Below are 13,927 nucleotides of genomic sequence, written 5' to 3'. Positions count from 1 at the left end.
TATTCTCATAGGGAAGCTATCAGGCTGTGGAGTAGATGCTTACACAGTCAGGTGGGTGGCCAACTGGCTTAGGGACTGCACCCAGAGAGTGGTGGTGGATGGGTCATTCTCAGCCTGGAAGGAGGTAGGCAGTGGGGTTCCACAGGGTTCAGTTTGGACCAGTGTTATTTAATATCTTCATCAGCAATTTGGATGAGGGTGTGGACAGCAACCTCTCCAAGTTCACAGATGATACCAAGTTATGGGGCAAAGTTAACACACCGGAGAGCAGGGAGTGGATACAGGCCCATCTGGACAGGTTGGACCAATGGGCAGAATGAAATAGGATACAATTCAACAAAGATAAATGCAAGGTACTCCACCTAGGGAGGAGGAATCCCCAGCACACCTATAGTTTGGGGGATGACCTCCTCAGCAGCTCAGTGGCTGAGAAGGATCTTGGAGTCATAGTTAACTCCAAGATGAACATGAGCTGGCAGTGTAATGAAGCCATCAGCAAGGCCAATTGCACCTTGTTGTGCATTAGCAGATGCATGACCAACAGATTGAGGGAGGTGATGCTCCCCTTCTATGTGGCATTGGTCAGGCTGCAGTTGGAGTATTGTGTCCAGTTTTGGGCACCGCACGTCAAAGGGACATGGAGAATCTGGAGAGGGTTCAGAGGAGGGCCACTCACATGATTACTGGCCTCCGTGAAAGACCCTATGAGGGGAGGTTGAGGGATCTGGATCTCTTCAGCCTTCACAAGAGATGGCTGAGGGGAGACCTTGTAGTCACCTATAAGTTTATCAAGAGAGGACAACAGGGAATTAGAGATGTGCTATTTACCAGAGCACCCCTAGGAGTAACTAGGAATAATGGGTGCAAACTAGTGAAGAGTAGATTCAGGTTAGACATTAGGAAGATTTTTTTTACAGTAAGGGTGGCCAGAATCTGGTATTAGCTTCCAAAAGAAGGTACTATCACCTAACTTGGAGGTCTTCAAGAGGAGGCTTGCTAGACACCTGGCTGGGGTCATCGGACCTCGGTCCTCTTTCCTGCCAGGGGCAGGGGGTCAGACACGGTGATCCTTTGTGGCCCCTTCTGACTCTACAATCTATGAATCTATGAAAGGCTATATGCCTAGAAATCTGAAACATGTCTTCCCTAGTGTTCATGGATGGGCTTGAAGCTGATTGTTACAACTTGTCTGGAGTCAGTCATGACGGAGATACAGCAAGTCTGGTGCAACTTTAACCCTAGATGGAGAAGTGGAGAAGGCTGTCTTCATTTGAATCATTCTCAGATCACACATAACAATTAGAACCTATCAGCTGCTGCAATTCTTAAAATACTCCCCTTTTGACAGGGGTCCAAGCATTCATGTGTCCATACATGCACTCCCTGTGCCTTAATCTTCCCATGTAATATCAGAATAACAGTGGTGCCCTGTGGTGTTCCGAGAGTGAATATACTAAAAATTTTACAGTCAGATCCAGGTTTGCAGGAGCGGGGTGGGGGGAATGTGGAGTGTGTTGGTGTGTGGGGGGGATGTGGGTGGTGTGGGGTGTGTGGGTGGGTGTGAGGGAAAGTGTGGGGCTTGAGGGGGGGACCGCCACATGCCCACTCCCCCCACCCCTGGTGGGGCACAGCTCCCAGCACTGGCAGCAGCAGCCAGCCAGGCCATGCCCACTGCAGCACTGCCTAATCCATGGTTCATGCAGGGAAAATGGGCCCAGTCCAACTGAAACCACCCCATTAGCACACTGAGTGTCCAAAGATGCACTAGCGGGGCAGGCCTATTCTCCCTGCACAGACCTCAGGTCAGCACTTTAGTGAGCATGGCCTGACTGGCTGCTGCTGCCAGCACTGGGAGCTGTGTCTGCAGGGGGTGGAGGGAAATGGGCATATAGCAGCTCCCCCTCAAACCTCCCCAAACACCCCACATTCCCCGCCCACACACACCCTGCCTCTCCCCATACCCACAAACCCAACCATACCCACCCACACACCTCACACCCACAAACCCCCCCAGAAACCACACAGTCCCCCCTGTGGCCAGTTCTGACTTACCTGGGACAGTGCCTGGGGTTGGCTTACATCACAGCCTTGCTCTACTTCTGTTTGCCCTGCACGCTAATGCAGCATGCTAGGACAGCAGGAGCACCATAGAGATGCTCTGGCTGGATGCCAGAGTGTCTCTAGAGGTCTGAGCCCCAGCCTGCCTCAGGGCACACTGCAGAACCATGCTCTGTGCTGCTTTTTTCTGGGGTGGGGTTTTTTTGTTTTGGGGTTTTTTTTTGATACCTGGATTTCCAGGTATCAAATTTAGAGCCCGTGCTGCAAATATGCAGCACGGGGAAATTTTTGTTGTTCTCAGCATGCCAAACTGGTTTGAAATGCCACAACAGGCATGTGCATGCTCATCTAGATGTACCCCTAGGGTGCAGGCATGGACCCAAGGAACTCCGAAAGAATCTGGTCCCTGGGAGAGAAGTGCATGCAAGTGAAGCAGAGACATTCTAGGTAATGACAGTTGTGTCTATGGTAGATACTATTGTATGTTGATATATACTATAAATACATATAGACACAGATACAGGCCAGCCTGCTGCATATACCAATCCTGACTAATGTCTTGGCTCACATGTAACTCCAGAGCTACACTTGAGGTGAAGAATATGTTGATTACAAATGTGACCTGAGACCAAGTACGCTAGGGTTCAGACTGTATTCTGACCTGAGTTCATTGATGAGGAAGAGAGATGAGGATTGCTGTATTCTGGCCAGGGCATGGCTCAGGATTGGTCAAAAATGTCTTATGAAATGTGTAGCACTGCTTCTGTAAACATGAGCAGAATGCTTCTCAGATGTTGCAGGCTGATGAATGCTGCTTATTTACTGTGCAGTTTTGTAATCATGTATATCCCCACAACCAACAGAAAAAGCCACAAATGGAAGCTGTTTGCCATTCTTTAAAGTATTTTTAGCTGTTCAGTGAGTGAGGCCAGTTCTAGGTTCCACTGTGATTTGATTTTGATTCGGAAACTATGTAATCACACCTGAAACTTGCTTTAATTGTCTGTGTTCTATTCTTTTCCATTTTGGTGTCTTCATTCTCCTTGCTTTACAGGGTGTTCCTTCATCTCTTCGTCTCAGACTGTTTCATCCTAGTTATAATCAGTTCCCTATTCTTCTTGTTGGCTAAGCACAGACATTTGGGGGATTAGGGGGAAATTAGATCACATTAAAAATGACTACCCAATCTAAGGTACATCAGGATGGGCAGGGCTAGCTGGGGGGTGGGGGTTGGAGGATGGGGGGGTGCAAGTAGGCTCAATGGGGAATTGAGGGTTCAAGTAGTTCAATCTGTGGGAGGGATTGGGGGGATATGGGGAGCAGGTAGCATCTGCAGGAGGGATTGGGGGATGGGCGGTGGATGGCGACCCCAGGAGGGATTGGAGCAGTCAGGGCAGGCGGGATCAGGGGAGCAGGGGCAGTCAGCATCCACAGGAGGCATCAGGATATTAGTGGGTCAGGTGGTGTCTGTAGGGGATGGGAAGGCAGACAGAATCTGCAAGAGGGAAAGGGGTGCAAATAGGTTCCATGGGGGATGTAGGGCCTGGCAGGGTCTGCAGGAGGGATTGGGGGGGTCCACAGGGAGTCTTGGGGCTATTTTTAGCCCCCTGGTCCACCCCATCCTTCTGCTCCTTCCCCCACTGATACTTACTTCCTTAGTTTCCAGCAGTGGTGAATGCTGATAAAGTTAGCACCTGAAGCAGCTTGCAGGATAGGGGGTTTAGGAGCCTGAGGGGTGGGACTGCTTCACAGGTGGGGATGAGGAGTCATGGGGCTAAAAATAGGCTGATGCCAGGGGGACGGTAGGAAAAGCACAGCCTGGAGCTGGGGCCAATGGCTGGGCTTTCCCAGCCCTGGGGCTGTGCAGGTAACTGTACAGAAGTTCCATTCACCGGTCTAACCGAGACCAGTGAACTTTGAGTGTACATTGATCCAAGTTTATCTTAGACCAGGTTCTGCCGTTCTGTAGACCAGTCTGTTCTGTCAGGGTTTTAGATTGATTATGTGTAACATCTGCACCTGGGCAAACTAAATTAGATCAGACGGCCATTTTTAATGTGCTTTAACCTCCCCATAAGACTCCTGAACATTTCAGCCTTTAAATGATCAGTCTTCAAGATTAGGAAGTTGCAAGGAGGTGTGGCAGAGACAGCCATGTCACTACCAATATGAACAGTGACACATTCAGTGACTGTTAGATGTGATTTTCCAGGTCTCATTCACTTCCCAGTCTTGTATAAATCTAGCTGTTTAAATTTACTGGAAGGAATCAGGTACTACACATCAACTCCAATCAATTCAGGAAAATATTCATGCAGCAGGAGTAAAGTTCGAATAGAAGAGGCCATTCTGATAACTCAAACATATCAGAAATCAGGAATTTACTGTTAATTGCTGATAGCTGTTCCAACTGTGAAAAAACACTGCCTGACTGAAAAAACTTGATCTGGGTCACCACCAGCCATCAAGGATAGTGAGTAGGTAACCAGTCTCCATTAATAACCTAGTCTGCTAAACTCACTTTTTTGGTATTCATGACATAAGATTCCTATCATGAAAAGGTCAGAGCTCATAATTAATCTTTCCATCAACGCTGCACCCACAGCAGGAGAACCTCTGCTTTCCAGTCCCCAGCCAGTCTTGAGTGGAGTGCTAGTCATGCCAAATTGTAAAGGCATTTCATAAAACAGCTGTCCCGATAATGGACATTTTCCTTACAGAATTTTTCACAGAAAAAAAAAATCCTCATTAGAAATGTTCCCATCAGGTAATAATAGTTTTTCCTTTTGAAACTTCATTAAACACTAAGAAATCATAGGAGAGTTTATTTTTTAGATTTGCGCCGCTCCCACCCCCCAAAAAGATTTATAGTGCATTTTTCCCTCTACTTTCTCAGACATTTTCTCAATTTGTGAAAAAACAAAGCCTCAAATATGTACTCTGTTACCTTCTCTAATTCAAGGGAGCAAGTAAAAACTAAGAGAAAGTGTCAGGTTTCAAGGTGGAAGTCTTGAAAGCAAGTATTTAATGCTTACAATTGAAGGTGTTATTTCTAAAATTAAAATTATGATTCTGAAAACAAACTTTTCTCAGTTTGTTTAATTTTCTCCTCACTTTGCTAGAGGGAAAAATAAATCTGGACATTTCTCCGGAGTTTTTAAAAATAAAAATATCTAAAAATACCAAAAATTCATGTTTTCCAAAATAATATTTTTTTAAATCATTAGAAATGAAGTTTTGCTCCAAAAACATTTTCCACTACAGTCCATTTTTCAATGAAAAATAAATTTTGAAATGTTCATAAAAACTGTACCCTTAATCAACTGCATTTTTTTAAACATGTACAGCTAGAACCAGAACTAAAGTCAACACATTTTCTCATTTGTTAGATAAATAGGGATCTGAATCCAGGTGTTTAAAGAAGAAAGGCTATTTTAACTGTTGATTCAGGTCCCCATTTCCTTCACTTTCTATTTCACTGTAAATTCGACATATTCAAATAGTTTCCATAGTTTTCTTCATTTTTTAAAAAAGTGTTGAGAGCACTTTCTATAACGTACCAGTACCTTAAAATAGAAACACAAGTATAGTACATTAGTTTTGTTATTAGCTTTAAACATCTTACCTGTGCCACTTCCAACTCCCAGAACATTTATAGTGGATTTTCCATTTCCAAGACTGAAATGATAAATGCATACATTACATTAATCAATCATAATGTTAAGACCAATTCTCTGCGTTAAATCTATTAAAGTACATGGTACTGGTGCTAATGCAGAAACAAAATATCCCAGGATTTAGTATATTTTTTGCAGAATTCATTGAAGCTTGTCACCTAAACTGACCTAGAAATGTGACTGTCTCCTCACAGCTGTGCCTGTACTATACCGCACGGCATGAATATGCTTGATACCAACAGCTGACTCATATTTCAAAGTAGAGAAGTACAGTTGGCAGTTGGCTACTATATTAAATGTCATTCATTTGCATTCAATGAAAAATATTTTTACAGCCAAGGGGAGTGATGTGCCAGAATCTAGTGCAGTAAAGTGCCCCTAGACTAGAGTTATCAAGTAATTGATGCCACTGGCAATTTACATCTAGACTAGAGCACAACAGTTCAGTTCCCGTAAAAGATCCTTCCTGTGAAAAGTCACCACTACCATGACTTGTAGTCATTGAAGGGAAGTCTAATGACAATTTCTTGTGTGATATTCTGGGGTCATATAGCAGGCTGTGCACCCCAAACCCTTCACATTCAGACCCAAGATTTCTCAACCTTCTTCTCCCTTTCCACCTTTTCCCCTTGATCGGTTATAACCAGCCCTTCTCACTCAAACTCCACACTTTTCTGCCCACCTACCCAGCCTTTGTATATATCCTGACTCTCCCTCCAAGCCACTAATGCACCTGGTACCATCTTTAGCCCTTCCCTCATACATAAACCATCTCAGGATTTAACCCACCTCATCCAGGGCTACAACACTAGCTTGTGCACTCCCCTCTGTCTAGTCTTGTCCATTTCTAGAATCTTTCACCACCTTCAGAACATTCATCGGCACATCCCACTGTTCCCCTCTTTGGGAAGAGGAGTCCAGTATCCTTTTTCTTCCTCTCTCAAGCTATTCTGCTGATTCTGGATGGCTGTTCCCCCTCTGCTCAACCCTTGTGGGTTCTGCCATTAAGGGCTGCTAGTTTCCATTTGCAATCAACTGGAATTTCTGGACAGTGACATTTCTTGGCACCTAAAAAGGCCATATAAATAAAACAGCACTGTTCTCTCTTGCCGTCACTCTCCCACAATAGAACTCAAAAAACATTGATTACTGTTGGGAAAGCCAACTGTGCAATGATCTGCAAATTTTGAAAGCAACAGAGGCAGCAGTAAGGAGGGAATTGTGCTGCTCTTCTTTGAGCTGCAGAAAAGGTCAGCTTTCCCTTCCTCACTAGCCTATGTATTAGTGAGAAATCCATGACATACTAAGAGAAAAGCCATGTAATACTCTCTGAAAAGCTTAGTAATAGACAATGAGGAGTGAAGGTAATTGGCTTTCTTCTCTTAAAAACACTTGAAGGTGAGTTTGGGTTTTCCAAACTGTCTGACCACTGAAAATGTAAATAAAGAGGGTTTAGGGAAATGGTTAAACTGAGGCTCTGACCCTGGGAAAATCATCTAATTAAAAGGGGATGGGTATGGAAATGAAATTTTAGTTCTTGTTATGCCACAAGCTGAGAAGTAATATAGTGTATTAATTGAAATAGCATGGGTCTAATAGAACTTTCTAAAAAGTGCTATAAGGGATTTTAAAAGTCAAAAGCCTTGAAAGTTTGTTCAGCCCTGAGAAGATCCTCGAAGATGTTTAATGGAGTCTACTTTGCATTGCACAAGCTCCTGCCATCCAAGCTCATCCCAAGGAAAACTAAGGTGCAAGTCTATGAAACCATAGTCAGGCCATGTATCATCTCTGGCAGTCAAACCTGGGTTCTCTCACAAGCAAACAAGATACTACTACAGTGTTTTGAAAGGACAATTTTACAGAAAATCTTTGGTGCACACTATGATTCCATAACTCACAAATGACCTATAAGAACCAATAGTGAGTTACATCAATTGGCAAGGATTATATCAGTTCTACAAAGACACAACCTTGGCACAGGGAATCAGAGCACAACACCTACAGGGGCAGGGCCACATTGAAAGAACAGAAGTGATATGAACAAGAAAGAAACAGCTGCTTGAGGTACAGGAGGGGGGAAGGCCTCCCAGGTGACCAAGATGAAGAGGGCTAGATGATGTAGTGTCAGACCTATAGATGTGAATGAATGGGGGACGAAAGAACATGACAGATAGGAATGGATGAAGATAATGGAGGCAGTCAAGGGCCTCTAAATTATTGTTGAGTATTATTTGTATCCCACTTCACTAATGCAATTGTTCACCTCTTTAACAGGCTTATGGAAATCTTTCTTACCTGGCTAGTATTTGGGGCATTTCTTTATTAATGAACTGTTCCATACATTGATGTTCAGTCGAGTGATCCAAGAATGACTTAAAGGCCTGTACATATTCTTCTGCTGTGAGGCTTCTCATGGTAGGGATCATGTATAGCTCTTGAAAGAAAACACAGATTGTTAGCATGTTAGCAGCTTCAAAGCAGCAGAAAGAATTATTTGCAACCTGAACGTGACTCTCATACTGGCTTGGGCTTCTCATACACCAGCTCCCAAATCTTTGACTCAGAAAATGAGTCTTTTCTAGTACTTGACTTTTGTCACAGGACCAAAGATCCTGAGTAGGCTGCACCCAACTGATGCTCCTGTAGCACTGGGGTGAGGCACCAACTGCATGGTAGCTAATAGAAGACTACCAGCACATGGAGACCAATTTATGTTGCAAGCAGCTGTTCTTTATTGTTAAAATGTTGCATGACTGTGGCAGAAGATGGGTGCGCTGGTGAGTGGTGATATAATGGATCCAGTGTTTAATACATAACAGGTGTGGCTGTGCAAGCTTCAGTCGCTGATTTGATTCATTGGAGATTCGGCCCAATTCAGTGGCCAGATCTTTGAATCTGAATCGAATCAGGAGACCCTTTAATCTCTCCAAATCTAATTGGAACACTCCGAATCTATTCAGAGAGATTAGTGATTTGGACACAGATTCAGCGTTAAATGTTTTTTCTACATACCTCAAGTTACCAGGAGGCTTATGAACGCTGTGATGGTGGGGTGGATGGTGCATCCCATGGGAGCACGGGGGGGTCCCCAGTGCGCTTGGTGGCAGACCCAGAAGTGGACCAGGAGCACTTCCGGTCTGCTTCTGGGTTTGATGTGGAGTGCGTGGGGGACCCCCCCACCCTGCCCCCCAGCTCAAAGACTTGTGCCTCCTGGGTCTGGGGGGAGCACCTGGGATCCCCCCACAGCTGATTGCCGAGCCAAGGGAGCACGGGGGTGGGGGACAATCCCCTGTGCACTCAGCAGTGGACCCAGAAGTGGAAGCAGAAGTACTTCCAGTCCACTTCTGGGTCCACCGCTGAGCATGCAGCTGCCCCCGCTCCCCCAGGGCTCCTGTGGGATGCTCTATGTGCATTCACAAACCATACCTGGTACCTCGAAGTATGTAAACAAAACATTTAAAGCTGTGTCTATGGCCGAATCACTGATTCCCCAAATCAGCATCGAATCTTCAGATTTGGAATTCTGCCAAATCAAATCAGGACAGTGATCCAAATCAACAAATCAAATCACTGTCCCCCAATTCAGGCCAAATCTGAATCCCATTTCACACACTCCTAATAACAGGGCTATTGCCAGGGTGAAGCTGAGCTGTATGAGGTGTCTGAAGAGAGAAGACTTGACAGGTGCACCCTCATCAGACTACCCAACGGGCACCAAAGTCTTACTATAGCTTAGGACACTGACCAACTTGGTCTCAAGAATGCATTTTGACTCAGTCCCATCCTCTCAGGAATAATATGTACATCACTTTGACATCACTTTAAGTTTCATCAAGTAAGCCATGGTAAAATAATGCAGTGACTTTTCTGAGGAAACATAACACACTTAAATCCAAAAGTAATATGGAAAAAGAATTAGATTTATCCAACACCTTGATTATTTGGATATTTCTTAAGTCTCCCAAGACCTTTGGATTATGGAAGTTTACTTATATTTTGGGAATAGACTGTGCCCTTGTTCTTCATGACCAGCCAGGCAACTAAGTTGGTCCTTCTTAAATCTTGAGTCCAGATGTAGTTCAGAGCTGGTGCAAATGAGCAGGCATGAGGGGAATGAAACATGCTCTCACAAAGGCCAGGGAAGCTGCATATTCCATCACTCTTCCCTGTCCAAGAAGTTGCAGAGAGGGCCATTCCTGCCAGCAGAGCCATTGCATCCGAATTTGACATCTCCAGTCATGAAGCCATATATTGACAGTCTGTCCCAGCAGCCAGGAAATGTTTCACTACCATCTAAACAAATACAGAATGACAGCTGAGTATGCTTTTGAGCATTTTCAGGAGCACTGGAGATGTCCCATGACTGGTTTAACCTTGGCAAGCCAGACAATCCCATTGTTGCTGCTACATGCTGTACAATATTTAAAAGATGTGCCAGTGGGATGACAGCGGAGGTGGACAAACTGTCTGTGGATTCTGAGCAGCTCAACACAAGGATAGTAACTAGAACCTGCTATGATGATTTGCACCTGAAGGAGACTCTAAGGGTGAGTCCTGATGAGTTTACATGTGAAGGGGCAGGCATTTCCCATGGGACAAAAAGCAGCAGCACAAATATGTCCCTGGGCACACCCCTGCCCATGTGCTCAGGCGCAAGGCAAAGTGACCCAGGTGAGGTAGGGGGGGCTCGGGCCATCACCTGTGCTGGCCCCAACCACCTTACCTGGGGTCCTGTGGGCCTCCCAAGGCAGCAGCAGTGCTGAGTTGGCCACTCAGAGCTAGGTTGGCTCCCTTTCTGGTGGTACAGGCTGCGGCTGCATGCACCACTTTTTTCAGCGATAGGGTTTTTTTTGACACTGGGATCTCCTGGTGTCAAAAAAACTTGCCAGGCTGCAAATCAGCACTGCAGGACCTCAAACTGCTTTGAGGCATTGCAAACCACATGTGTGTACTCATTGGGATGCACCCTAAAAAAAAAAAATCACAGCTGCGTAATAAATTGTACCAGCATTTTTTTTAATTTATTTTAAAATGTTGCTAGGGGGCTTCTTATCATATGCCTATGCATGTAAGTGACTGTGCTTTTTTAAGCTAGCAGAGTGAAATGTATAACACAATAAGAAGCATTTTTTCTGACATAACAACGGTGGCCCAGTGTTTCAATTAGGGTGGCCATCATAGAGGACTGTCCAGTTGTCCTCTGTCCTCTGTTGATATGAAACTGGATGCCTTTATATCCTCTATTTTGCTCTTCAAGAGAAAAATAGAGGACATAAAGGCGTCAGGTTTCCTATCAATAGAGGACAAAGTAGCAGAAAACCGGAATGTCCTCTATGATGGCCACCCTAGTTTCAATGACCACATTATGCAACACCTCCAAATGAAAAAACTGACGAGAGAGACCAAACTGACACTCTGGCTGGTGAAAATTAAGCCTTCATTTTCAGAGATACCAAATCATGAAGGAAGTGCAGGGTACTTATCAAAGACTCATCTATGTGAATTTGTATTTTCTTTCTCTTCCACTGGTTTCAAGTGCTATGTGCAAGAGTGGCCATACCATCTAAGCCTGGGATGTTAATGCAATGTTAGGGTTCTCAGAGATGGTGTTTTCCATGAGGTAAGGTGAAATGAAGGGTGCAGTGCACTGGACCTGATGGTTCACTATTTTCTGAAGTCCTTCTGTCTGCTGCTTCAGTATTTTTATAATGTTCTCTTGCTGGGCCATCCTTCTTCTCTGTCATGGTTCTCTCCACTCCTTCTCATTCTATTGCTTCCTGGCTGATTCGGTACAGTTTAATAGCCCCATTAACAAATCCTATCTGGAATGTTTCTTTTGCTTCTTCATCAGAGGTTGCTATTGAGAGTAGGGCTCTCAAAGACACTCCTGAGGACTCACTCATCAGCTGAGGACACTGATTAAAAAAGGAGATGGAGAGCTAGTTATAGTTAAAGTGAAGGATATATATACCTATAAACACTTCCCCAAACTTTTTGCTATGAAGTTGAAATGGGCAAAGTTGCTGGGGCCAGACAACTGGCTTATGGGTGGGGAAATAACATTGTGATGTTGTGAGAAGGGGGAAAATACAGGCCAGAAAGCTTCTGAAAAGCAAAGCAAAATAGCTAGCCAGCCTAAGAGGAAAAGAGCCAGTAGCCTAATGATTCATCAATTAAGCAATTTGCTGCTCCTTCACTGGTGCTCCGTCCCTCCCAGTGCAGGACTTCATGTGGGCTGTGTTGTCTGGCTGGGCTTGCCTCCTCCCTGCCCAGTCAAAGGGTCCCAGGAGCTGAGAGTGGTGCCCAGCAGCAGCTGTGTGGGAGCTGTTGCACATTGGTTAATCATTTAAAGAATAAACAAACGTTTTTAAAATGATATGTACATCCCTACTTCTCACAGACCCAATCTTAAAAGCAACAGTGTCCCTAGAAGTGCTTACAGAATGGCATGCGAGTGTGTCCATGGTGGAAGAAACAAAGTAGCTTCAGCCAAGGTCCTCAAGGGAAGAATAAGTGCGGTGCTACAAGTTAACTTAAATAGGCATTAAGGGCCCTTAAACTAGGAGTGTCCCCACATCAGGGCAGGGAAATATGTGCGAAAGGCCTTCTGAGCAGTTCAGAGATAATCCTGTTCCACTGAGGATTACCTCTAACTGGTTTTAGGCAGATCATTTTGCAGCCGCATGTGAATGCTCCACAAGCCCCAAACCAGTTTGGAGCAGTTTTCCAGTATCAGGAGAAACCGCTCCCAGCTGCTCTATCTTCCCCCCACAGCGATAGCAGGAGAGCAACTCAAGGTAAGAATCCTCCCTCCCCATTCTTGGCTCTTCCCACACCCCAGGGCTTCTCCCCCCAGCCCTCTGGCTTATTCTCCTGCCCCTTGGGACTCCCCCCCTGGCTCCCCCTTGCCCCCTCAGGGCTCCCCCGCCTGTTTCCCCCAACTTACCTGTAGTGCTGTCGCTGTCCCAGGGAAGCAGGCAAGGAAGGGGAACCTTCCTTGCTCAGCTGCTGCCACCACCAGGCCATTACTGCTCTCCAGGCTGAGCCCAGCCAAGAGGGCAACACTGGTGGTGGGGGTGAGCTGGGTGTTGCTGTGGAGGGCAGTGAGTAAGGATCGGAGGGGGGGCAGGGCAAATTCAGGGCTCAGGGTGGGGAGGGAAGGGGGCATGGTAGCTTTGATCCAGGCTTGTGGCAGCAGAGCAGGCAATGTGGTAGGCCAATGTGGGGCAGGGAGGCAGGTGGCATGGCAGGCCCAATTTAGATAGGGAGGGGGACAGGCAATGCCCAATCAGTGTGTGTGTGTGTGTGTGTGTGTGTGTGTGTGTGTGTGTGTGTGTGTGTGTGTGTCTTGGCTGGGGGCAGATACTTGTGGCCAGACCATGTTTGCATTTCAAGGAGAAAAACAAACCTATTACCTTTGTCCATGGAAGCCTGCCCAGGAGAACTGCACATGCAGGGAAACATCAGTTTGGGGGCAGACTCGTATACTAGCCCTGTTTTCTACCTAGAAAGTTTGCTTCACCAATGAAAAAGAAAGGGCGCAGATGCCCAGACAGTTACTGGCAGCACCAGAACTTGCACTTTGTATTCTGCGTGCCCAGGTGGGGTTATCATTTTCAAATGGGAGCTGTGGCGGTGGGGGGTGGGGGGGAGCAGGAATAGATGAGTGGAGGGCAAGCACACGTGGAGAGGGAAAGCAACATCACAACACTCACTACATCTGTCTTCACCTTTCTCACTGGCTCTGGTTCTGGCTGTTCTCCATTTTGAAGAGTCTGTCTCTGGGTGGAAGGAGGTGAGTATCTCTCTCCTCCTCATTCAAAGAGGCTTTGTCCGCTTTCCTGCTGTGGGGCTTTTTTAGATGTTACCTCCTCAGGACCCCAGGAAGTGTCCTTAGTCATTGGGTGGAGGTTAGGTCCTCAGACAAGTATGCAGTAAAGCTCTTTATAGAAGGGCCAAGTGACTGGCATAAGCCCAACGTTTTCATTCTGCAAGATCTTCCTGTGGTATGTCCAGGCCTTGGCTCAACTCTGCTTTTCATCACTGTCCTCTTCTATGTCCTTGTAAACATATGCTCCTGTGTTTATTGATGAGCTGTGTTTACACGGCCTCTCTCCCAAAATGCCAAGGACATCCACCACTTCTTTCTTCTCCAGGTTGGAGCATGGGATTTCAAAGCCCATTTCTCTGCA

The 13,927-nt window shown here is 45.8% G+C and overlaps 1 protein-coding gene across 3 annotated transcripts in view; it reads right to left on the bottom strand.

Annotated features, from left to right (window-relative positions):
* LOC102388422 (carnosine N-methyltransferase 2) overlaps positions 1–13,927 on the bottom strand; it is a 32,159-nt gene that overhangs the window by 13,165 nt on the left and 5,067 nt on the right. For 2 of the 3 annotated variants that reach the window (XM_006018389.3, XM_014517307.2), the window contains 2 exons: positions 8,031–8,169; positions 5,684–5,736 (listed from right to left, as the gene is read on the bottom strand). In XM_006018389.3, coding sequence (XP_006018451.1) covers positions 5,684–5,736; positions 8,031–8,169 — 192 coding nt within the window. Of the gene's footprint in view, positions 1–5,683; positions 5,737–8,030; positions 8,170–9,667; positions 9,770–13,927 lie in introns of those variants that run through there. The other variant, XM_025197557.1, reaches the window with a different exon arrangement.

The sequence above is a fragment of the Alligator sinensis genome, unplaced genomic scaffold (assembly GCF_000455745.1).
Source record: "Alligator sinensis unplaced genomic scaffold, ASM45574v1 scaffold277_1, whole genome shotgun sequence".
In the NCBI taxonomy this organism is placed as follows: Eukaryota; Metazoa; Chordata; order Crocodylia; family Alligatoridae; genus Alligator; species Alligator sinensis.
The sequence above is the reverse complement of the archived record's forward strand: the minus strand, read 5'-3'. Positions and strand labels throughout refer to the sequence as shown.